This window comes from Leptonotus elevatus, chromosome 17, assembly GCF_054856555.1.
Source record: "Leptonotus elevatus isolate MCC_2025b chromosome 17, RoL_Lele_1.0, whole genome shotgun sequence".
Taxonomy (NCBI): Eukaryota; Metazoa; Chordata; class Actinopteri; order Syngnathiformes; family Syngnathidae; genus Leptonotus; species Leptonotus elevatus.
In genome coordinates, this window is record NC_141255.1 from 3,124,058 (window position 1) to 3,147,462 (window position 23,405).

At 41.9% G+C, this 23,405-nt stretch overlaps 2 protein-coding genes across 4 annotated transcripts; one reads left to right on the forward strand and one right to left on the reverse strand.

Moving 5' to 3' along the window:
• Positions 1 to 7,017: 7,017 nt before the first annotated feature.
• Positions 7,018 to 7,784, forward strand: ndufb2 (NADH:ubiquinone oxidoreductase subunit B2). Its single transcript, XM_086059254.1, has 4 exons — positions 7,018 to 7,232; positions 7,354 to 7,486; positions 7,564 to 7,636; positions 7,707 to 7,784. Exons 1-3 carry the CDS (start codon positions 7,147 to 7,149, stop codon positions 7,633 to 7,635), a joined length of 291 nt encoding a protein of 96 aa, XP_085915380.1. The 5' UTR covers positions 7,018 to 7,146; the 3' UTR covers position 7,636; positions 7,707 to 7,784.
• Positions 7,785 to 7,811: 27 nt separating this feature from the next.
• Positions 7,812 to 23,288, reverse strand: kdm7aa (lysine (K)-specific demethylase 7Aa). Of its 3 annotated transcripts, none has more exons than XM_086059252.1 (18): positions 23,101 to 23,288; positions 18,264 to 18,349; positions 18,059 to 18,176; positions 16,789 to 16,949; positions 14,966 to 15,107; positions 14,701 to 14,887; positions 14,475 to 14,637; positions 12,463 to 12,550; positions 12,293 to 12,399; positions 12,113 to 12,204; positions 11,960 to 12,046; positions 11,593 to 11,874; positions 11,380 to 11,504; positions 10,143 to 10,273; positions 9,960 to 10,051; positions 9,743 to 9,861; positions 9,334 to 9,668; positions 7,812 to 9,130 (listed from the first exon to the last, which is right to left on the reverse strand). In XM_086059252.1, the coding sequence occupies exons 1-18, from the start codon at positions 23,196 to 23,198 to the stop codon at positions 9,042 to 9,044; spliced, it is 2,502 nt and encodes an 833-aa protein (XP_085915378.1). In that variant the 5' UTR covers positions 23,199 to 23,288; the 3' UTR covers positions 7,812 to 9,041. The 3 variants fall into 3 exon arrangements, with proteins under 3 accessions (XP_085915378.1, XP_085915377.1, XP_085915379.1); XM_086059251.1 differs by having other exon boundaries at positions 9,960 to 10,054; positions 23,101 to 23,287; XM_086059253.1 differs by having other exon boundaries at positions 9,960 to 10,054; positions 11,593 to 11,859; positions 23,101 to 23,286.
• Positions 23,289 to 23,405: the final 117 nt, after the last annotated feature.

Sequence of the window (23,405 nt, forward strand, 5' to 3'; positions counted from 1 at the left end):
GCCCCTCCCCCTCCCCTCCCGTCAGTAAGAGCGACGCCCCGCCTCCATGTGCTGCGGGGTGGCACAGGCCATTTCACAGGGGCCGCCGTGCCCGTTGCGCGCGCACCCCCGTGTTTCCTTTCCTGAGCGGCCATTTGTCTTATTTGATAAGATGAAATCTCATTTTTCAGTTTAGTGCTAGCTACTATTTTCATAATCAGCTGTGTAATTAATATCGTATACAGGTGGTTTGTCTTTTGTGTTCTCGAAATTACAGAAACCATTCTTAATATACAATTTAAAAAAACGTGCAACCTTGCCATTACGTCATTTGTATTTATTTTATAACCTGACAAAAACAGTAAAAATAAAATACATCAAACTCACCATAGATGCTGATTATTAAATATATTAACGGAATGTAACTGTTGTGTTTTGCCAGTCAAACTTGACTTGTTGACCAACTAAATAGAAGATAGACCAAAGAAAAGAAAATGAAAAAAAAAGTAACATGTATTGTAAAATAACAGAAGCAGTGCAGCTAAGAGAACCACTATGAAATGAAGACAATTTACTGTTGGGAATAAATTAATTTAGAGTAGTATTTAGGTTGTCACTACTTGTGTCAGTGTTTAGGCTGAAGCCCTGACGTTCTATCACGTTTTTCTTCTTTTCTTTTAGTTACTAGTATTTATTGACAATAGGTGTTGGATGCCTGGATGAAGAGCAGCAGTGCCAAATTCCCTAACCCAAAGCAGCAAGACAGCTAAGCGCTTATGTAATCCTTTACACAAGTGTTTTTAAATACAAAGGGGTGCAAAAGTAGGTACACGCTTTTTATGAGACAAAAAAACGTCACAACTAGAATGACATACAATTTAACATTGAAAGCAATCTCTTAGGTGTTCAAATTGTTATCATTTAGCGTTTATACCTTCCTGAGGTCGAGTTTGTAAATTCAAGGACACTTTGACACAGTGGTCTTTGTTCCCAATTTCTTGCATGCTTCATCAGTAAATTAACGCGTCATCAACAGTGTGCGGTTGTCTTGATATTACCTAATATTTGAAAATACCGCAAAGGAAGTGATACGTTGGGGTAAGTGTAGATATATTTGTGGTGGCCATTCACTGTGAACCCAATGAGAACAATCGCAATACATTATGGGTGAAGAATGGATATAATCGGATACTTTCAATAATACAAATATTATTGAACATTTATAGCAACAAAAACCCCAAGGGGGGGGGGGGTGTCATGAGTCATGACTATGTTATTGTTTATTTAAATGATAGACTTGCATAATCTGGCGAACGCGGTGCAACATATTTAATGTGGTATTAGGTATATACAATATGTATATTACGTTGCGTCAAACTTCTGTAGAATTCCCTTTGACATCACAATGTTGGGAGAGGAGGATGTCCTCATCGTTTCCATGCAGCGCACTCCCCTCCCCCACAATCAAAGCGCAGCTCCTCGCGCATGCGCACTCGCGTCACCGCAGCGGCTGCTTTTCTGAGGCGCAGCATAGCAAAGCAGAGCCCTTTTTTTCCCCCCTTTTGCATTCCCTTCTCTTATGTTTAACCCGACACAAAGTTGGCCGTGGAGCGGCTTAAAAAGTCAGCTGTTTCCAGCCAGCGTCAAGGCGGAGATGCTCGGGGGAGGACACAGCGAGAAAACGGCCCGAGAGGATAAAACTTTTGAATGAACCGTCGTCGCGTGTTTTTTTTCCCCGACGACCTTACGATGACGGCGTATTAATGACAGTCATTTAACATGAATCCAAGTAAAAACATGCTGTTTTTTTTGCTGTAGCGTATGTGTGTGAAGCAGTTTGATTGCGATGACATCATGCGTTTAGTATTCAGTGGGCGGGCTCTGAGCTGTGAGGGGAGAGGGGCGCAGCCGGAGAGCCATCTCGGCGCCATTAGCCACAAATGTCGCAGCGACGCACATCTACAACAAATCCTTTCATTTTAGGCCTTTTGGAATACATTTGACGCTACTACGTTATATTCGTATGTAGCGGGATTTGGATTAGCCTATCGGGCGTTTAAAGAGGATGTATCCCTTGTTCTTATCACTCGAGTCCCGCCGTCGACAAGAAACAAGATGGCGCCCACGTCTTGTTTGAGTGCGGAGCTCGTGCACGGCTGGGCGGAGGCGCGGGCATGCGCACTGGCGACCTACTGTCTCTTATTTCCTGTTTAGTGCTTGTGCAGACACAAACATTCGTGATTCCTATTACAGTACTTTTCCACGCTAATTAGGAGCGTTTAAAGCCCCAGTTTTCCCTTTTTATTTCAGTTGGCGAAGACTGTTGAAGCTTTTCTTTTGTTGTATAAATACACAAAACATCAAAGCAACCATTATTTTTGTTTATGTCAAACGGACAAAGAGCTACAGTTACGTCCGATATATACACTACAAGTTAATATAAACAGGACACAAGCAATAAGTCGCCAGCCTCTAATAAATATTTGCCCCATTACCCCATCTAGTGGATAACAACGAATACACACTGACGTTTCCCTTATGAAGAGTTGGTGCTTTATGATAATACAACGTATGTTCCACAGTTTCAGTCATAAATCAAGTTAAATATTACTGGAAAATTAACTTTTTTAGGCGGTATAAAATCATTATCATTATTATACATCTAATTAAGCTATACAATACGGAACGACTGCACTAGCTAATTTCTTGCATGTACCTAGCTTTTTTCAGTTTTATGTATTCTATTTCACATGTATTTCCCAAGCCTTATTGGGCTCCCTCTTGTGTTATGTAAAATACACTGCCTAAGTACATTTAAGTTGTATTTCACTTTCATTACTGTATTTGTTTTCTAAACTTTTATTTTTTTTGTATTTATGTGCAATATATTTAATTGAAGTTTTTTCTATATATTCAGCTCAATTCTAATGTTAAAACTGCATAATGTTACAGTGGCTTACAATAATATACAGTACATTCAATTTTATTTGTTTATATGCCGTGGATATATAGAGGAATTGGCAATATGTTGGCAGATTTTTATGTGTCTTTTAGATTTATCAACAATAAACGGACAATTATTCACAATGGATTTTCAGAAGGAAAAAACTGAAGCATTTGACATTGAAACTGATATTTCCTACAGTGACACATACTTTTTGTATTTTTTTAACTGAATACTTCTGGCTTGGATTTAGTCATAAAAGTACACAAAAATAAATGAATAAATCATCTGTGAAACCCAAGCCATTATGTGTCAGGTAGAAATGAAAACAAACAAGAAGAAAAGTGTGCGTGTTCTTACTACGCGAAGGCCGAAGTGGGCGATGACCATCTTCAGGTGAAAGTATGGTGTTCTCCCTGAGCTCCATGGTTGGCATCCTTTCCCTGGAAGAGGTATTTATTACTTCGAGCACACAATTATATTGCATATACAAGTATTGTAATAACCTACCTTCTTAGGAAGTAGGTTGACTGGCTGCAGTGACAGTGGTAAGTGGAAAAAAGTCTCAATATTAACTATTTTATGTCCAAAATACCTTAATAACAAGGATACTGTTGTATATAAAATGCACTGTTGAGGTTTTCAACATTTTAAGCAACTATGGCAAACATGCGCTTTTGTTTTCATTTAATTTGATCTTTCTCAGTTACCGTACACATCCGGCTCAATGACCAAGTCTTCCGGTGACTACCAGCTGTATTTTGAGTGAGTAATGTAAACATTTTTGAAACTCTACATTTGCCTTTTATATGTAAATGTATGTATGTTAATAATTTAGGAACATAATTACGACACGAGACCCTCTGGTTTGTTTATTGTTACTCGCTACTTGACAGGAAGCTCGCTCGCGACCGTAAAGCAATATCAACAAAGGTCGCTAGCACGCCCACAATTAGCAGTGTAGCACCCAGCTGTCAATCAGGGAACGCGTTTGACTTGAATGTTGTTTTGTATGTTTTCCACACAAAAACTGTTGGAATGGTAGAGGTGCAGGACTGTTCTGATAAGTGGGTTTTAGACTAATGTAACTATATGGTTAGAGATGTATTTGTCTCATAATTATTCACACAATATGTACCGGTAATCGATTACGTGTTTTTAAGATCCACAAATATATCCGCAATTTTCACACATGCTGTTGTGTATGCATTTTATCATGACTTCCCATTTATGAATGTACACTTTTACTTGTGAGTTGTTGAATGTGGCATTTATTTGTGAGAGAAACATCACGCAGTTGTTTCAAGAGTCACACACAAGGCATTTCTAAACATTCACATGCGTTGAAAGGCAATCAGTCTTCCGTCCGCTAGAAGGCAGTGTCCCTTTGAACGGGAGCGAGCTGTCACCAGTTTCTCGTTTAAAATTGAAAAACGGAAAACAAGTAGTTTGTAACACGTAGAACTGAGTTGTCACTACTTGACAGAAATCACGTTCAAATGATACAGAAACACTTCCTCCAAGCGGACGCAGGAGCGATGGCCTTTCAGCATTTTTATTTTTTTTGAACCAATACAAACCATCCAAATACTGTATGTATACCAATATATATGACAATACAAAATAAATCTAAGAAAAATATAAACATTGTCGGCATTGAAATAAAATCACCTCAGCAGAGAACACCGTTCAATGGCTTTATTATCCTTCCCAAAATACAAAAAATCTGGACAACAAAATTTACTCATTCATCCAATGATTTAGACTAGGGTTTGTTTTGAAAAATTGACGTTTGTGGGTTGTCAACCACAGCGCTCTACATTTGCATAGAGACGAGGGGTGTGCCCCCCCCAAAAAAAGAAAAATAAAATTCTCATTAGAATCGCGATTCGCATTTAGTACGATTCAGAATCTATTTTAAATCACGAGACAGATTTCCACGCCCACTTTAGACAGCCAATCACAATGCTGCTAATCTGTGTAGCCACACCCACTTTCGGCAACCTGGCCAATCGCATCACTTGCATAATAACACCCATTTTTGACTAGCAAATTATGAATCTAATTTGCATAACCACACCCACTTCCAGAACTATCAGCGAACCGCCAAGCATTATTCCAGCCTTGCCACACATTTTGCAGATATTTGGGAGGAGGAGAAAAAAAAAAAAAACTGAAATTTTTTTTTTATTTACTTTTGAAAAAAGTAATTGAAATTTGTACAGAAGGTTGATCATGGACACATTTCTTGACAGCCTGCACCACCTAGAATAAAAAATAAAATAAAATTTAAAAAGTCAAGTACTTTTGATTTATCATGTTAATTTTTCCCCCAACAGGTCCAAACCATAATGAAGAGGAGCTCTTACTCCCAACTACACAAGTCAGGCCATGCTGCGTGAATTAGGCTCTCTAGCACCACCTGGTGGACGACAGCAGGAAGAATATGTAAATATAAATGAGAAGGTAAAGTACCTTGGTGAGGGTCTTGAGTCTGACAGCAGTGTCTCAGTGCTGCCTTGGTGAAACTGCAGAACAGAAACACTAAAGCAAAAAAAAAAAAAAAAAGCTCACTTCATACCACAGCTCTCATTGAATTGTCGTGACTGCAGGTAAAAAAGAAAAAAGAAAAGAAAAAAAAAACTTGGTTGGGCAATTAAGGACTGGACACAGCTGGGAAGTCTCATCAGGCCATTTTTTTTAACCTCCTTCAGTCTCAGCCAGAATCTTTGTGCCATGCGCGTTCTTCCTGGAGTGATCCTGTAGCACACATTACAATTATGACGAGTGTCTGTTTTCACCTGAACCATGATTATATCACATGCTGAAATAAAAACTGGTCAAACTTGTGTACTTTCGTGAAAGTGTGTTTCATATATTCATTCAGATATTAGTGTGGGCGACGAGAGCAGGGCAGCACTGGACTGGTTGTTGTAAGCGTTCTACTTTTAAACATTCAGCCTTACAAGCTAGTTTGTCTTCGCAACATGACATTTGCTAACATTTTTAGCAGCAAGAGACCTGTAACACTGTCATTAAGTCAGCAGACAGGAAGTCAGCCATTTTGGGGTAATTTGTGGGCCTGTTGCAAGACATATGAGTCAAATACACCAAATAAATTTAGTCTGTTTAATAATGCTTATTTCATACCGAAACGTGAATTGTGCCATTTTGCAGTCAATCTGGCCGTTCAAACTGGTGGACAGAAATTAGAATTATTTACACTCCATTCAAATGGGTTTACTTGTTTAAACCACATCAAAACACACACACACACGAAGTCGGCGATTTTAGGCTCAATTTGAAGATTTCCTCCTGTAAACATAATTAGACAATTAACAGGAATGTATTGATTTATTTAGTGTAAAAAAGTGTTTTACTCACCTTCGGGAAATCCATTTATCAGCATATACGCCAAATAAACGTGTTTTGGTGCAGTTTATCCTCGTAGAAGACTTTCAGTGCCAACGCTGGCGCAAACATTTTAGCTAGCATGTTAACGAGGTGAACATCACATCAAAAGTGCAACATCACGTTAAAAGTGAGCAAAAAGTAGTGAGTTTTAAAAGCTATTAAAAAAAAAAAGCCTGTCAAAGTGTTGGAGGGTCTCGTGAAATTCGAGCGGAGCCACAAAGGTGAGGTGAGAAACAATGATTGGCTCGGTTGTGCCGATTTAAATAGGTTTCCGGTGATGACGTCATGCACAAAAAAAAAATAATAATAAAAAACATTGATTTAACACAGATACTAGTAGAAGCAAGTTATTTTACCTTGGAAAAGCGAGGGTGAAATGTTTTACTTGGCTCCCAAATCCCTCAACCCAAAGCACACAGAACCACGCGCATGCTACCTCCAAAGTACGTCTACAGATTGGGAGGGGGGCAAAGGATAATTTGCTAATAAATCAACATTAATATTGCATATAAAATTTTAATTTGTAGGCCTGAGGCCCTTTTGTATGTATTGTATGCCTTCAGCCTATCTGTTGTTTTGCACTACATGCGTTAGAGGGCGCTGTGTGTTTAGAAAAAAATGACTGCTTTTCATATTCGGCCAATCAGCGCACGGCAACACACGTGACCGTCCCTTATCCAATCAGCAGCATTGACATTAGAGGCGGAGCACCCTTCTGTTTCTCTCGGGGAAGGTGACTCCTTGGCGAGATTCTGCTTTATTTTTCATTTTATAACGCATATGCTGTAAAATAGTTACTATTTGCCGACATGTCTTCTTTCGGGAGGGTGCTGGGCATCCTCCGGGGTGGCACTCGCCTCATTAGACGGGGTCCACAAAGGGTAATGATAAGAAAGTAAGTGCGTCGCTAGCCTTTGATGCTACCATGCTAACGAGCCGCTTGCCTCAAAGGAAGCCAAATCGCGCGATATGTTAAATCTCGTATACCTGTCAAATTATTTAACGTGTTATTGTAGAGCCGGCGATGCGCCGCAGTACAGACAATCTCCTCATGTCACCAAGAAGCAAAAGTTCGATGCGGAGCTTATTAGCAGTGCGATGTGGTTTTGGATTCTCTGGCACTTCTGGCACGACTCCGACGCGGTCATGGTAAGCAATAATGCATAATCACACCAGAGTCATATACCCCTTAGAGACGGACAAATATGATAATGTACCGCTTTTAGGGTCATTTTCCTTGGCCTGATGCTTCCAAGTGGACAGATGCGGAGCTTGGAATTCCACCAGATGAGGAATAAGGTGATTTGGCACACATTCAGAATCTGGTCTTAATATTAATCACCTTACCTTGTTTTGCTTTTTTTTGCAGATCATCAAGAGTTGACACCACCTCACACATTTTCCCTAAATCTCATTGTATATACACAATAAATCTATGGTAATGGTTTGGGATGTGTCATCAATAATGAGAGCCTTTCCACTTTTTAATGTATTTGTTTTATTTACACGCAAATTTTATTTTGAAATGCAGAAACAAAAAACGCATCAACAGTGTCTCAGCTTGCCAGTGTTTGGAACATAAGCAATTTGGGAACAAACACTTGAACACAAATGCCAAAAAGAGGGGAAAAAAAGGCAAGCTTCGTGTTTTAACAAAACTCGCCCGAGGATAGGAAGGAAAGCGGCGGTGGCGTCAACAACTACAAACCTGAGTGCTGAAAGTCACTCGTAGGTCGTGTGCACGTCAACCTGAGCACAGCTTAAAGCTACTTGGCATCTTTTTAGGATGACTCCATAACACTGAGCAGTGTGTTTTGAGAAAAGGGCAAAAGAGCAGGAAGAGAAAACAAAACGTGAGAACATCCGCGTCTGCATTTGTGACGTGGCTGGTGCTTTTATCAAAGGTTCTGGTTCATGGCATCATTCCCTGAGAGTCAACTGCCAAAATTCAGCACTATTTCCAACTCCTCGCAACCTCCACAGTGGCTCAGAATACTAAGTGGCACGCGTGGATTGAGTATGAAAAACAAGAAAAACAGACCCGTTCTAGTCGCTCATGGCCTGGGGTGGGGGGGGGGGGGCAACATCAGCGACAGGGAGAATTGAAAATTTGTAAATCAGCTGCTACACGACAAGATGACGAGCACACCAACACAAACACGCCACATTTACAGAAAAACAAAGAGAAAGAACCTCCAAAATATAATAAAAATGTATCTCTTCATTAATAAATACATTAAAGTAACAAAAAAATCACAGATAAGAGAAATAAATTAAGCAGAAAAATCCATGAGCTTTTTTTTTTTATAGATTCCTATTCAAACCAACAGGGGGCAGCAATAAGCTTGTAGAAAAAGCGCGGGGGGGGGGGGCTGCCACCTTTTTGAGTTCTTTATTGCTGGTGAGCTTTACAAAGCATGAGCACCATTTTTGAAATCTGCCACCGAAAAAAATAATAATCACAAATAGGCATCAAAAGTTGTTTGGTAAACCTCATCGTCGTCCTCCATTTTAATGCCCGCTGTCGCTCCCTTCCTCATCCTCCATTTTGTTTCATTTCATCGTTAGTGTGCTTGCGGTGAAGTGGTGCATGACCCTTTGTCATCTGTTCTTCTTCACGTCGTCTCATTTTCAAAAAGCACAAAAGTGTCCCAAAAAAAAAAATTCCTCAAAAGAATGAGCGTCTTATTTTTTTCTCTTTTCCTCAGACGAAAACGCGACTGTGTCTGTTGATTTTCAAAATCTTGCCCAGTCTCTGCTTGGCGGTGGCCATGCCTTTTTTGGGACGCTTGCCTAAAAACAAATTAGAAAAAAGAAAATCAAGAAATTCCAAAACAATTCAACAAAAGTTATAAAATATGCATTGTCTCATTTCGCATGTGATGTGCTCAGAATTAATTGTTTGAATGTTTGTAATTACTTTGCAAATTGATGCTAATTTCCATTCGCCGGTACAAATAAATAAATAAAGTATGAGAATGATTTGCTTGTCAAACCTTTCGTGGCTTGATTGCTGACAGGCGGTGGGTTGGGGGCGTGTCTCTTGGAGGGGTGCAGGGGCGGCGACATGTCGGGGTCACAGTATTGGTAGTCGTGCTCTGGGCTGGGCAGGCCCTGATTGTCCCAGGCCTCGCTGCTGTTGCCCTGGCTGTCCATGGGGCTGGTGTCCCCCTGCTGGTGGGACGCCGGGCCCCGCTGCCCCGCGGGGCCGGAGGACCACCAGGGCTCCTGAGGCGAGGCCGCTTTCTCCGACTTGGTGGGGCACAGCAGGCCGGCCATGGACAACATCCCCTGAATGGCTTCTTCCGTGCTGGGTGAGGTAGGACGTTCTCTGCGGGGGAGGGGGGGCGATGACAAAAACGTTGTCGTTTACCTGCCATGGCGCCCAAATATGGTCGTCCTTACCGTTTGAGTGGTTTCTGGCGAGACGGTTCCAGCTCGATGGTGTGTCCTTTCTTCCTTTGCTCATCTTCCTCTGAGTCCTCGTCGGAAGAGGAGGACGACGACAGTGGTGACACTTTGCGCTACAAACATAAAATGTTGTAATTAGTCATTATTTAGAGAAACTTTCTAAAACAAAATAGTAGGAAAATGTTTATGCCCAAATTAGACTCGTACGAACCTGCGTGGGGGCGTCGCTGTCCGAATCCATGTCCGACGCGCACGAGTGTCCCGATGCTTCTTCCCTGAGTTCGCTCTTCACTCTCTCCACACCTGCTACAAAAAAAAATAAAATAAAATAAAAAAAAGTCAAGTCGCACTATCATCAAATGTGAGATCATGACTCAGCAAGAATGCAACTCACCAATAATTTTGTGGGCGTCGGCATGCGATCCTTGATTGATCCGGTCTGACTTGACGTCAACGCTCTTGTTGGTGGCGGCGTGCCTTTCGGACTCCGTTTTGATCGGGCACGCCACGGGACGCCTCATATCCCTGAATATGATTTCAGAAGTTGATAAGAAGAGAGGTGATGGAAAAAAAAATGGCGCCAAAGTGTCCTTTGTCATCTTTTATAATAGCTAAAAAAAAGTGATATTATCTTACTGAGCGCCGAATGCTTGCAAACGTAGCAAATTTCGGGTTCTTAACAGGATTCGTAAGATGTTCACATTCAGTTTTTACTTGTCGCAGAGACATTTCGAGCATATTCAGACAAATTTGATCTTTTGAAAGCTTTTACGAACCTGACGAAAACCCCAAATGAGTTGTCACTCAGTGAGATACAGGGAACTTTTCATTTATGGATTTAAATTTCCACTTTATAAAAAATGATGCTGACACTGGGAACTCACTACCTTTTTTGTTATTATTTTTTTAATCAAAATAAATACAATCAAGAAATTATGTTGACATTTTGGAAAACTTTATTTACAATAGACAACTTTTTACTTGCTTAGGTTTTAATTTAGCTTAAAACATGCTCACTGCAATTTTTCTTATACTTTTTAAACAAAGGTTTAAAATTACGGTAAATGAAAATGTTTTTTTTGTTTTAACATTTTGATGTCTAATCTTTTCTCTTTTACTGCAAATTAATATAGTCTTAAAATATCGGTTATCGGCCTAATTAATTATTGATTAATTCAAATGAGTATGTATTTTTAACTTTGATGCAGGTCTGCTCGATTATGAAGAAAATATTAATCATTTATTTTAGTAATCATTGAAATAATGATTATTTTTTTAAACAAAACACGTAAAAAATTTAAGACAAAAAATTATTTGAAACACTGTAAAATATGCAAGTTCCACAATGTATTATTTTAAAATAAAATTAAAAAAAGTGCAAATGTATAAATGTAAACAAACAACTCAAAATTAGTATGAATAATCTTTTCTTTTTTTTTACGATTATGCTGATTTTGGAGTGTAATTGAAATTGTAATCGAATTTCGATTAATTGCACAGCCCTACCTTGATGTCTTGTCATGTGAATGTGAGCTTTTAGAAGGACTAAATTTTCCCCAAAGGATTTTTTTTTTTTTAAAGTTTCTATTTGTAAGGACCCGGTTGAAGGTCAAATGTGAAAGCATTCTGACCGTATGATCCTGCCGTTGACCAGCATGAGTCTCAGGTGGTTCTCCTCCAGGGACTCCGCGGCGGCGGCCGATGCCGTCGACGCTTTGTTGAGCTTCCCGCGAACTTTGGCGCAGAACGCCGGATCCTGCCGAGCGCAAATCACAGGTCAGCGCTGCCAAAAGCATCAATGGTGGGATAAAAAAAAATATATATATTGCGTCTCCCTCCCTCACCTCCTCCAGGGGGCCCACCTCCAGCCTCCTCAGCACCTCCCTGGTGTGTCTCTCCAGGATGTCCAGGTTAGACGGCGTCCGCGGCGCCTGTTGCTCGCGCAGGCGGCGGGCGGCGCGCCGGGCTTGCCGCGCCTGGCACAGCCGCTCCAGGGTGGTGCGAGTGGACGGGCACCCGTTGGATCCTGCGCCGCCGGCTCCACAAACGCTTCCCTGAGATTTGACAGGCTTGACGCCAACACCGCCGCCGCCTCCGCTGCTCGTTTCCTCCTGAGGAGCGACGTACTGCTAAATCTCATCATCTGCTTTTCAGCAATATTAGTTGCTCCCCACAGAGGATCAAGAATATATCCTCCATATGCATCCTTACCTCCAGGTGTCGTATTTCCTTGGTGAGCTCCTTGATGAGGTGGTTCGGCCTGATGTTGTCGGGGACCTCGCTGTTGGGCTGAGTCACCTGGAGAAGACGTCAAAGCAGGAGACGTTGAAAAGTGAACGGTGGAAAATGGTGGCGAGAACTCACCTCTCTCTTCAACCAGGTCTTGAGTGCACAGATTAAAGCCTTCACGCCCTCCGTTAGGTATGTCGGAGGTGGACACGTGTCTTCTCGGAGCTCTGATGGCGGACGACCCAAATAAAAAAAATTAATTTCATAGCTCAAGTGGTTTTAAGCATCAAATATTTTTTTTGTGGTCAAATTCACCTTTGAGAGTTTCCAGAAGATTCTTGGCCACATACCAACAGATGGCCTCAAAGTAAGGAAACTTGAAGAGGTCCGGCGTTTTCAGACGACGCTCCATTTCGTAACACCTGGCCAATAAAAGACATCGTTAACGCGTTTCCAATCCGGGGCCAATTTGAAGGTGTCGTCACCTGAGCTGCATGCCAATGTTGAGGTTGTGCAGGAAGTTGCCGCCGAACGCCATGCAATCCTGAGAGGTGAGGACGGCGTGGATCCAGCCTGCAGGGGGCGCCACAGCATTACAATCACTTGATCCAAAACAAGCCTGCCTTGTGCCATTATCTTATCCAAACAAACAAATACCACTCGGTACAACTTTTATCTTCACGCACACACAAATAGAGATAAACTTTTTTTTTTTTTTTTTTAAACAACTCTACGTGAGAGAAAGCAGATTGGAGAGTGGGGGTTGGGGGTTGGGTGTGTGCGTGTGATAAGACTTGACCCGCTGACCCTTCCTCCTACTTAATTCCAACCTCTCGGACAAAGAGAGCCACTGAGGACAATTTGGCAGTTAGCGCCGCTGACACTTTGATTGACAGGTTTGCTTTTTTCACTGGTGGCAAGTAACTAAGTACAAATACTTGATTACTCTCGTAGATCTTTCAAGGATGAGTGTTGCAAAAAAATATGTGCTTTCCACCAGTGGCGTAGCAACATTCCCCAGGGGCCCCCAAGCAGGGAGGGATTGGGTGCCCCAGCGGCCATTTATAGTAGACATTGTGCGTCATTTTGAAATTTCTTCAATAGATAATCACTATAAAGTGAGCCAGAAAATAAAATTACTAAATGTGTGGTCGTTTAAAAAAAAAAGAAAATAAATCCTTACTATACATGGTCCTTGTAAAAAAGAAGAAGTAAATAATAGCTTGTTGTTTTAACTTACTATACATAATTTTTTGTTTTTCATTTTCTATACATTGTCATTTATTACAAAAAAAGCCTTACCATACATAGTATTTTTTTTTTTAAATAAATACCTGATTATACATGGTCATGTAAAAAAAAAAAGTCTTACCATGGTACCATGGAATCATGGTCGTTAAAAAAACCACGCCATACTATATACACACGTCATCTTTAACTCATTCAGTGCCAATGACGGCTACAGACGTCAAAAATTCATTTGAACTATCTCTATTAGTTTAAAAAAATTTCCACTATTGTTAACAAGAGTATTAAAACCTAGCAAAAAAATATTGTACATTTAGAACAGATAGAACATTTGTGATGCGATTAATTACGATTACAAATTGTAATCACCCGACGCCCCCAATTTATAATGTTTTCTTTTTTTAATAATTATTTTTAATTTTTTATCATCTTTTTTTTAAATCAATTAATTAATTGCATAACTTCACTAGTTAACTCACGATGAATCACAAATTTGATATGTTTTAATATTTTTTTTTAAGTTAGGTTTTCATACTCTTGTTAACAAAAGTGTGAAAAAATGTGAAACTAATATAAATAAATAAAATAAATTTTTGACATCTATAAAAACGCTTTGGTTGTTAAGGGGAAAAAACCTGCCTTATACGTGGTCATTTAAAAAAAAAACTTACCGTTTTTATAAAAGCTTTATGACTATTTATAACCCTTTACAAAAAAGTTTTTTTCAGAACCCCCCACCTGCCTCAGGGAATTTGAAACCGTCAAATATTGTCATTGCTACACTGTTAATGTGAAGGATATGCGGTTTGTGTCAAACCTGTTGGCCCTCTGGGGGCCAATGCTGGCTAAGGGGCCCCAAGCAATTGCCTGCCTCGCCTCTGCTTTCCTTTGTGAAAACAGGCTCACTCTGTTTTTTTTTTGTTGCAAAAATTTGAATCAGTACCTCTTATTTTGACTAGAGTATTATTTCAAGGTATTGGTACTCGTGACAGCGGTCGATTATCAGCTGCCATCTTGTGGCCATTTTACGATCAGGAACTATAAATGAGATATTTGAAGAACAGAAAATTGCATTCATTCAATTTGAAGGAAAATGCAACGTTGGGATATATAGGCCTTCCTTTAAAATGAGCTATCATTGTTTTTTTGTTTTTTGGGGGGTGGGGGGGCACATTTAAATACGTGTACAACTCAAGAGTCGAGTACCAATACTCATACTCAAGTGTTACGTTACATCATACGTTTGTACCTGTGGGGATGAGCAGCGTGGTTCCCTGCGGCACCACACACTTGTAACACTTGTCCACTTTGTCCCCGAAGAAGACCTCGCTCTGATTGGCCGAGGAGCTCCACGCTTCGTACAGCGCCAGGTTGGCGGGCGTGGGCCTGATCAGGTAAAAGACCTTCTCGCCCTGATGGGGAGAGCACAACATTCATTTCCTTTTATCTCGTAGGCGGCGTGTCCTGATGCTTACCCAGAGGACGTGGTACCACACGGAGGTGCCGCCAAAGTCGATGTGGAAGTCGGTGTAAGAGTCCTTGACGCCCATCAGGCAGTACTTCTGCACGAACGGCTTGGGGAAGAACGAGTCGTCCGGCCAGTAGTTCTCCACCCAGGACATCTTCTGGGCAACGTCGGGCACCGCCACCAGTTTGGACATCCTCCATGGAGACCAAAACATGATTTTTTTAATTTGAATGGGAAACGCCATGACGATCCGATTGGAAAACGACGCTCACTTGCTGTCGGAGAACTCCAGGCTGATGAGGTTGAGTACTTTGGGCCGATGCGGGCTGGTGAAATACTTGATGAACTGACTGAGCTTCATCTTTGTGTCGGCTTGCCGCGCGACATCGATCACGTCGATCACTTTGTCGCCACCTATGGTCAACGCGAGGCATTGCATCAACATTGAGCTGCAGAGTTGACGCACCACAGAACAGCACGAGAAAAAAAGATGGCCTGAAAGGTACGACAGACTCTCCAGAGTGATTATCAAATATGTCCAGAAGGAAATGGCATGCGGCGGCCATCTTTTACACCCCGGGGCTAAATAAACGCAAGAAAAAGATGGCGACTAACATTTGTGAGGCTACAAATCACAGTGGGGCGACACGTAGGTTTCGGCAGCTGCTTGTTCAACTTTCCCTGCAGACACACACCTTTTATTACACCGCCACACTTTGTGTGTATACGCACGCGCACACACACACACACACACACACACACACACACATGGAGCCCAGCTGGCCTGCGTCTGATGATGGACAACAGCTGGAATGGCAAAAAGACCGAAAGGAGTCAGTCCAGACAGATGCCTCACTAAAGAGCTCTTAAAAGACTAAAGCCACATTCACTACATAAACGCTGGTATTAAAAAAAAATAATTAAAAAAGTTTTGCATCCTCCATCAGGAGGTTTACATTCGCAGTAAGTGAAATCCACGATATAGTAATATCCTATTTAACTCATTCAAACCCAAAAATTTATAAATATACCGTTTTTAATGGGGTTTTTTATATACTAGAGCATACAGAAGGCTTTGACACAGCTTCTGACATAAAGAAGTCGCTTAATGGTCGTAATTATAAAAAATGGCCAGCAGGTGGCCACAGAGCATAGGAGATCAACCAAGGCCATGTTGAAAACAAGCTGATTTACCCACAGTTCTAAACAGATTGGTGAATAATGATGAAACTTAGCTATATTCTAATGCTAATTGCTGCAAAATTTAAACAGATAGAAATACCTGCCGAGACTCTAATCTTTCTTTTGGTAAGTTCTGTTTATATAGCAATAGAAGAGATTCTATGGACCTTGCAAAATCGGTCAAAATCCAGTGAGGGGGTTGCTTCAGTGAAAATGGCCGGTAGTGAATCAGTTAAATACTCTATAGCTATACAAACACGCAAATGTGAAAAAGCAATGGATAACACAAAAATAACAGTGTGCCAATCCCGCTATGTGACACTGCAGAGGTGTTAAACTAATTGTTCAAATAAACATCTCACAATATACAATAATAAGTATGTACATAAAAAAAAAAGCCTACAGTAGTCACTTTCTGTAGGCATAAAAAGCAGGATTTCAGTAACAGAACAAAAACTAGGATGTGCTGAAATACTTCCTGTTTTGTTCTTTCAAATTTACCACCATCTAGTGCTCAATAGTGGAATTACAACCAATATAAAAGGAGAGTTCGACAAATATAAGCATCACCAGCTGCACAAAAAACAATCTGTGACCGAGCGGGGTTTTTAAGTTTAGTTTTCAGCTCTTCAACAAGCATGACAAGTTGTTGGACATGAGCGCTTTGAGAAATGTAACGCGACACCCGAGTGTCAGCGGAGTGTGGGGGCTTTAGGAGTAATGTGAACTTAATGATGGGCACAGCAGGGCAGGGTAATGGGTTTGTAACAGGAGCCGGCAAACAGAGGGCAGACGTCTTATCAGCTACGGGCCCGGAAATGCGTTAGACACGCAGGCGGCCATTAGCCGGCCGCGGGTTTCTTCCCGTAAACGCCAAGGAAATTCGACAGACGACTTTGAGGCGGAGTCTTACCCACGTACTGCTCCACGTCTCGCACGCCGAACGTGGGCGGCGGCAGCTTGAGGCCCAGGCCTTCCATCTCGGTGACGGCGATGGGGTGGCGGAAGCCGGAGCGCTGCAGGTACTTGGGCGTCACCTGCTCGCCGCGCATGCGCATCACAACCTCCTCGCAGCTGCAAATGATGCGACAACACATCAGAAGTTGAAGATCAACATTTGGAGAAAAGTTTCATTTGTTTTCATCGTGCTCGCACTGAATGATTATTTTTGGTATCACTTAATTTTTGAATTTTCAATACAGTATATTGAAAGGTTTTTAAAAATTTTTTTAATGCCATTTGAGATTTGAGATTTTTTTTTCAGTTTGCGTTTTTCAACATCAAGGTTTATCTTATGTATGTTATTTGTATATATTTAAGGTTAGGGTTTTTTGCTTATTTTTTATGTTTTTTAAAATGCATTATAAATAAAGGTTTAAATTATATTTCTTTCACATGTCAGATTTGTTTGTTTGTTATGCAATTCAGATTTTTTGGTCTATTTATAAAATTCAATAAAAACCTTTTATTGTATTGAAAAATAGACCAAAAAATCTGAATTGCATAACAAAGGTTTTTATTGAATTTTATATGGTTTAGTATTTTAATATGGTCAATATTTTTGTTTTAATTTATACATTGCTAAGGTTTTAGTTTAATTTGAGGTTGCTAGTTCACCCTATAACTGATTATTTTCCATATCTTCTGGTGTGTTGTGCTTCTGTCTTTAACTCATTTGCTCCCAAAAACATACGAATGCTTTCTATTTGAAGTGTTTTAAGTGTCCCAATGACGTATTTATACGTTTTTTAATGTTTGATGAAGCCTCTAAACTGCAGAGAACGGTTGAAGAAATGGTAGTTATAACAAACGGCTAGCAGAGCAAAGGAAATCAACCAGGGCCATGTTGAAAAAACTTCAATTACTCACAATTCTAAATAGATTTATGAATAATTATGAAACTTAGCTATATTCTAATGCTAATTGCTGCAAAACGGAAAAAGGTAGAAATATACTTTTTTTCCCTGATGAAAGAAGAGACTCTAGTTTCCATGTTTTTATAGCAAAAGAACACAATATTCTGTGGGCCTTGCAAAATCAGTCAAAATCCAGTAAAACAGCCGGGAGCGAAGGGGATTGCTTCAGTGAAAATGGCTGCGAGTGAATCAGTTAAATAGCCCCAATATAATCGTAACAGAAATGAATCATTTCCAACAATGTGCATGCTGAGACGTGTCGTGTACCTGGGGAAGGTCCTGCTCTGCAGCTGCTTGACAAACATGGGGGTGCCGGCTTGCACCGGCTTGGCGCCGTCGTCGGGCTCCGTGTAATCGTGGCGGTGCCAGTTGTTCCGTCTTTTCACTGGAAAAAAGCAAAAAGGCACATTGAAGCCGCCAAAATACTTATTTTTTTTTGTGTGTGTGTTATTAGTGAAGTGGCAACACTCACTCAGGGAGGGTCCATGTAGGACGTCACAGTTGGGACAGTGGTAAACGTCAATATCAACAGCATGGTGTTCCTCCACATGCACGCAGCTGCAAACAAAACAGAATTATTCGGTGAAGACGATGGGTAAATCGGTGCAAAAGAAACAAGACGAGTCGAGCGTGTTTAAAGGCCACGTTTTGCAACTGGATTACACCAGAAGACAAGATGTCCCCACTTGACCTAAAATGGCTTCTGGCTGCTCGTTGAAAATAGCTGCTTGCCTCCCTTCCCTTCGTTTAGTGACTTGGCCTGCAGGCATTTAGATTTGGATCAACACATAAAAGGATTAAGAGCGCGTCAGTCACTCTGTGCCACTTTTAGCTGGTCGGGGGTGGAGGGTGGGTGGGGGGGGGGCTGCTGCACCTTGCTATCTACTTGCAGGAAAGTGTAAAAAGGAAATAAAAGTGCAGGGGGCCATTAGTGCTCAGGAAGCGGGGGGGGGGGGGGGGGGGGGGGGTCCTGTGAATTCTTGACATTTGCAACACACACACGGGCATGAAGACGTGTCCCGAAATGACTCCCGCGTCAGGAACGGCGTGTTTTGAGGCCAGATGTGCTCCCTCCTCCCTTCCCCGCCAGCTCGCCTCAGCGCGTGACTTGGGAAGACACGTTAGCGGCGCTTGGCTGTAGTATCAGGCTCATGTTTCCACCATGTGCTCGCTCGGAGGAAAGCGTGACTCACACACACACACACAGCCTGCCTCTGTGTGTGCGCCAGCCAGCGACCTCGGCTGACTTTTCCGCCACGGCGGGAAAAAGGAGAATTAGCGACTCCTTAACGTCACCCACGCTGGGAGAGAAAATTGGGCTGAGGAAGTGCGGGGGCGCGAGTATTTCCTGCAACCCACCAGATGATGACATGTTGCATCACTCGATAAGCTGACGTCATTGAACAGGACACGTGACCATGTTAGAGTTTCGCACAATGTGGCTTTTTTTTTTAACTGCAGAAAAATGCGGAAAACCACGGAAAAGTCAAAAACTATTCTGTTCTATGTTTACAGCCTACTCTTGTTAACATACAAGTGGTAAAACGTTAAATAGAAATATGGCTGCATCTTTTATCATCAGCACAGAAAAAACCCATAAAAATTCATAAAATTTTGTTAAAATTAAAAAGATGTACAGTACCGTAAAAAAACGAGTGTGCTATTGATTTCTGTTGGTCATTTTTCTGCCACTAGGTGGCATAATTGCATTTGTAAGACATAGGTGACAGCTCAGTGCATTTTTCTAGCTATCTAATCTTTAACATGAAGTAACTTGTGAAATTCTGCACATTTTTAAAATTGTAAAATACAACTTGACCCCAGTATCCACAAACATATGCGTTATTATTAATATTATTACTGCTAAATTTTGACGTGGACGTTTCTGGTGCGTTGTGACTGGAAGCTTTCCAAGTAAGGGGTGGTCAATTGTGGTGTTAAAGGAACTTTAAATTAACTCAAAATGAACACACTAATTTTGACACCCCTAAAATATATATATTATAAATAAATGACTTACACATGATTTGACTTTTCAAATAATCTATCCCTTCCATGAACAATGCAGGCTAAAAAGATGTTAGCCTCTCAGTTGAGCTATTGTCGCTTCAACATACTTCCTTGATACCAATTACTACTTTCCCATTTGCCTGGGCTTTGGCGGCATCTAATAAAGTTCGATAAAAAGAGCACAAAAACTAAACAGTTCAACAAATCTCACAGACATGTTTGTGATTGCTGTGCCTTAGCGGAGGTCTGATTAGCGAGCAGAACGTTCCTTCCGAGCGGAGACGAGCGCTCGGCTTGGACTGCATCCACTTCCTGTCATCAGGGGCCTCCTTCCTGTGTGGCGTATTCATTAGCCGGCACTGTGAGAAGGCTTCATTGTCCTCCACGGGGCACAAAAGGCCGGAGGCGGGTACGGCCATTATTTTAAACTCTAAATAAGCATGCCGCACCGGGGGAGGCGCTACGCCCACATAAGGGGGACCCGGGCCGAGGTTCACCGGGTTGGCTTTATCTGACCTCCAAGCACCAACCTCGCGCAGCCCGCCTGCCCCGCTAATGAATGTAAACACAGCATTAACAGCAGCTACCTGACCGACATTGAAATGGATGGTCCCAAGTGGCTCAACATCCGTCCACTTAGTGTAAACACTAAAAAGGTACTCTGCGCAGGTCATCCATCTTTCTTTAGTGCGGCCTCACACACCGGGCACGACGTTGACGGATGGAGCGGTGAACTTGGCTCCGTGTCACGGCCATCAATCACCACCTCTGTTGCGTAGTCAACCCCCGACGACTAAATTAGCCGGCTAGCGTGCAACGGCGGCTCGGGGGGGGGGGGGGGGGCGCTCCCATGTGATCGAGGCTCGACCCGCTGACGATTCCCAGAACTTGAAAATTGACTTCAAGGACACGCTAGACATTTTTAGACAGAAATACTGCATTTTTTTTTACAAACAGCACAAAAAGTTTTACTTGTAGTTTACGCAAGTATCAGCCAGAACGGATTTTAAGACGGCCAATTGTCACTGCACTTTGGCATTGCAAATGTGAAGGATAATTGATTGCTTTGAATTCATTTGGACAGAATGTTTATTGATAAAGGCTACATTTTGTCACTATCCCATGGAGGTCTCAGAGAAAAGTGGGCGTGCCGTGCGCTTAGTCCGCAGAGGCGGTGCGCGGGGGTGTTGATCCGCTCCTAATGACGTCAAAAAGTGCTGGTTATCTCAGGTTGGGAGGGGCTGGTGCTTGGAGAGCAGAATAACCTAGAATTTCTTAAAGGGGGCGAATGGAGGAAAACACCACTTTGGTGATGTTTTTAGTGAGGAATTTGCATTTTAACGTGGCTAAAAGCTCCAAAAAGTTGATTTTTCACGTTGCTGTCCGATCAACGCTTGTTAAGATTGTAATGTCAACTAGGCGCTCTCATTTGTTGACACACATGTCACTCACCGTGCCAAACGCCAGCTTTCAAAGCCAGACACACTCAAAGTCATAGATACTACAGTAGCATGCGATGACGCCGACGGCAAGTGGACAAAAACAATACTTTCACCATGTTATAATGTTTAATAAAAAAAATCTATTTTCATCCAATTTGTTACGCTACAATTGTGTGCACTTTTCACAGATTGAAAAAAAAAAAAGGATTTGTCACAATGTCAACACTGCATCAGTGTCTCAAAACAAAAAACTCTTTCAGATATAGATCCCAAATTTTAAAGAGCATGTAATCCACTTTGCACAGAACATAACACGTAAAAAAGTTCTTGTTGGACAGTGACAACTGCTCTCAAACACAGATTGTCCTGCCTCCGAAGCTACTGATACAGATAAACATAAGACAACAGTACACGTGAGGGTCTCCAAACTTTGGTGCTAATGTCATGGTCGGTCGGCACCACTAACATTTCTCCTGTTGGCCTGCACTCGCAGATCCTGCGGCCTCGATTTATTTTGGCAGCTCCCTTCATGCCATTACGCAATCACTTCCGTCATTTCAAAGAAAAATCCTTTGTTGTTTTCCCAAAAGTGTTGCCGTGGTGACGCACCCACATTACAAAGACACAACACACCTCTCCATGCACAAAGCAAGCCAATGGGCACGTATCAGATCCTGACGGTGACATGTGACGCAATTTTTTTGCCACACAGCCCCGATTAGGTGACCTCGACGCCAGACGAACTTTACAGGCGTGTGCCACTGAACTTGATATTTGACACGCACGCACGATAAAAGTTGCATAACAATGAGTCACGGGAAGCGTTGATAACATCACAGGCACACGACGTGACTAATATGTGTGGAAGCAGAAGTTGCTGAGTGCCTGACAAAGGGATGAGTAAACTGCTGACTAATGCTAAATAATATCATAAAGGGGAAGATGGAGAGCAAAAGGAGAATTTGATCAGTCAACCAAAACACAAATGTATTATTATTTATTAAACTTGATCAAACCAGTTTGTTTTTTAATGCTTATATTTGACAAAAAAAAAGTATAAAACTAAAAAGTCCCCAAATCTGCTGTTGAGGGAGTCTTCTCATAAGCAGTTCCAATTTCGGCCTCAAGGGGCCCCCTCGGGCCATGTGCCTCAAAAAGGGGGATTTAAATTTCTCAAGCTGTCAATCAAAATCGCCACCATCATAACAAGGTCCTTGTTCTCAAACGACGCCTTTCAGGTAAAACGAGGCCCTCAAAACGCAACATAATGAGCCCGATTGTTCCCGCGAGGTGTCAACATTTTCTTCAAAACAACAATACGAGCGAGCCACGTTTAACAATGGAGGAAGTTGCTCGAGGAGCGTGTCAATGTAAATACGTTTTAAAGTACACCGACATCACTTTCACTAGTCCGACTCAGACGCTGACCTGTTTACACAAAATAAACACAAAAAGGGGGACACGAATCGATTGCTTTTGAACGCAAACACGCCGCCTTTGTAGATGACGCTGAGCTTGACTGACAACAGCTCGACGACCCCAAATTAGAGAATAAAACTACTTGTCTAAAATACCTCATGTGTCTTTTAACCATTTCTAAAAGCGTAATTATAAACTGCACATAATGTCGTTTCACTTGTGGGCCCAATCTGAAAAAAATCCAACACGCTTTCAAGTAAAAGCGAGCTCACTTTCTTCGGTCAACTCGCGTCAATAGACGATTTAAAGCCCTCGAAAGCTAAGCTAACATAGCCACCGGTCCGCCGTTCGGAGAAGCGTCGCCTTTCCCGGACAAACCCTGCGTGTTTGTCCCCTCAAACGGCGCTCAGCTTCGGGAGAACACCTTAGTCCACGTACCTGCCGTGGAACCAGTCCTTGCAGATGTCGCACTCGATCATAAACCGGCTCACGTCGTAGGGCTGCCGGCAGACACAGTACAGCGGGGCCGCCGCCATCTTGCTACTGTCCCCAAACAACGCAGGAATGATTGCGGGGCGGAGAGTCAAGTCCGATTACCGGAAATTGCCGAAGTGTAACCGAGCGAACCCGAAAGAGGCAAGCACGTTTTGACGAAATGGAGATACTGTTAACTTTTTTCCAACACGACGAGATGATGTCGATATGATCATACACGTGTATTAAAGATCACTTCACAGCATAAT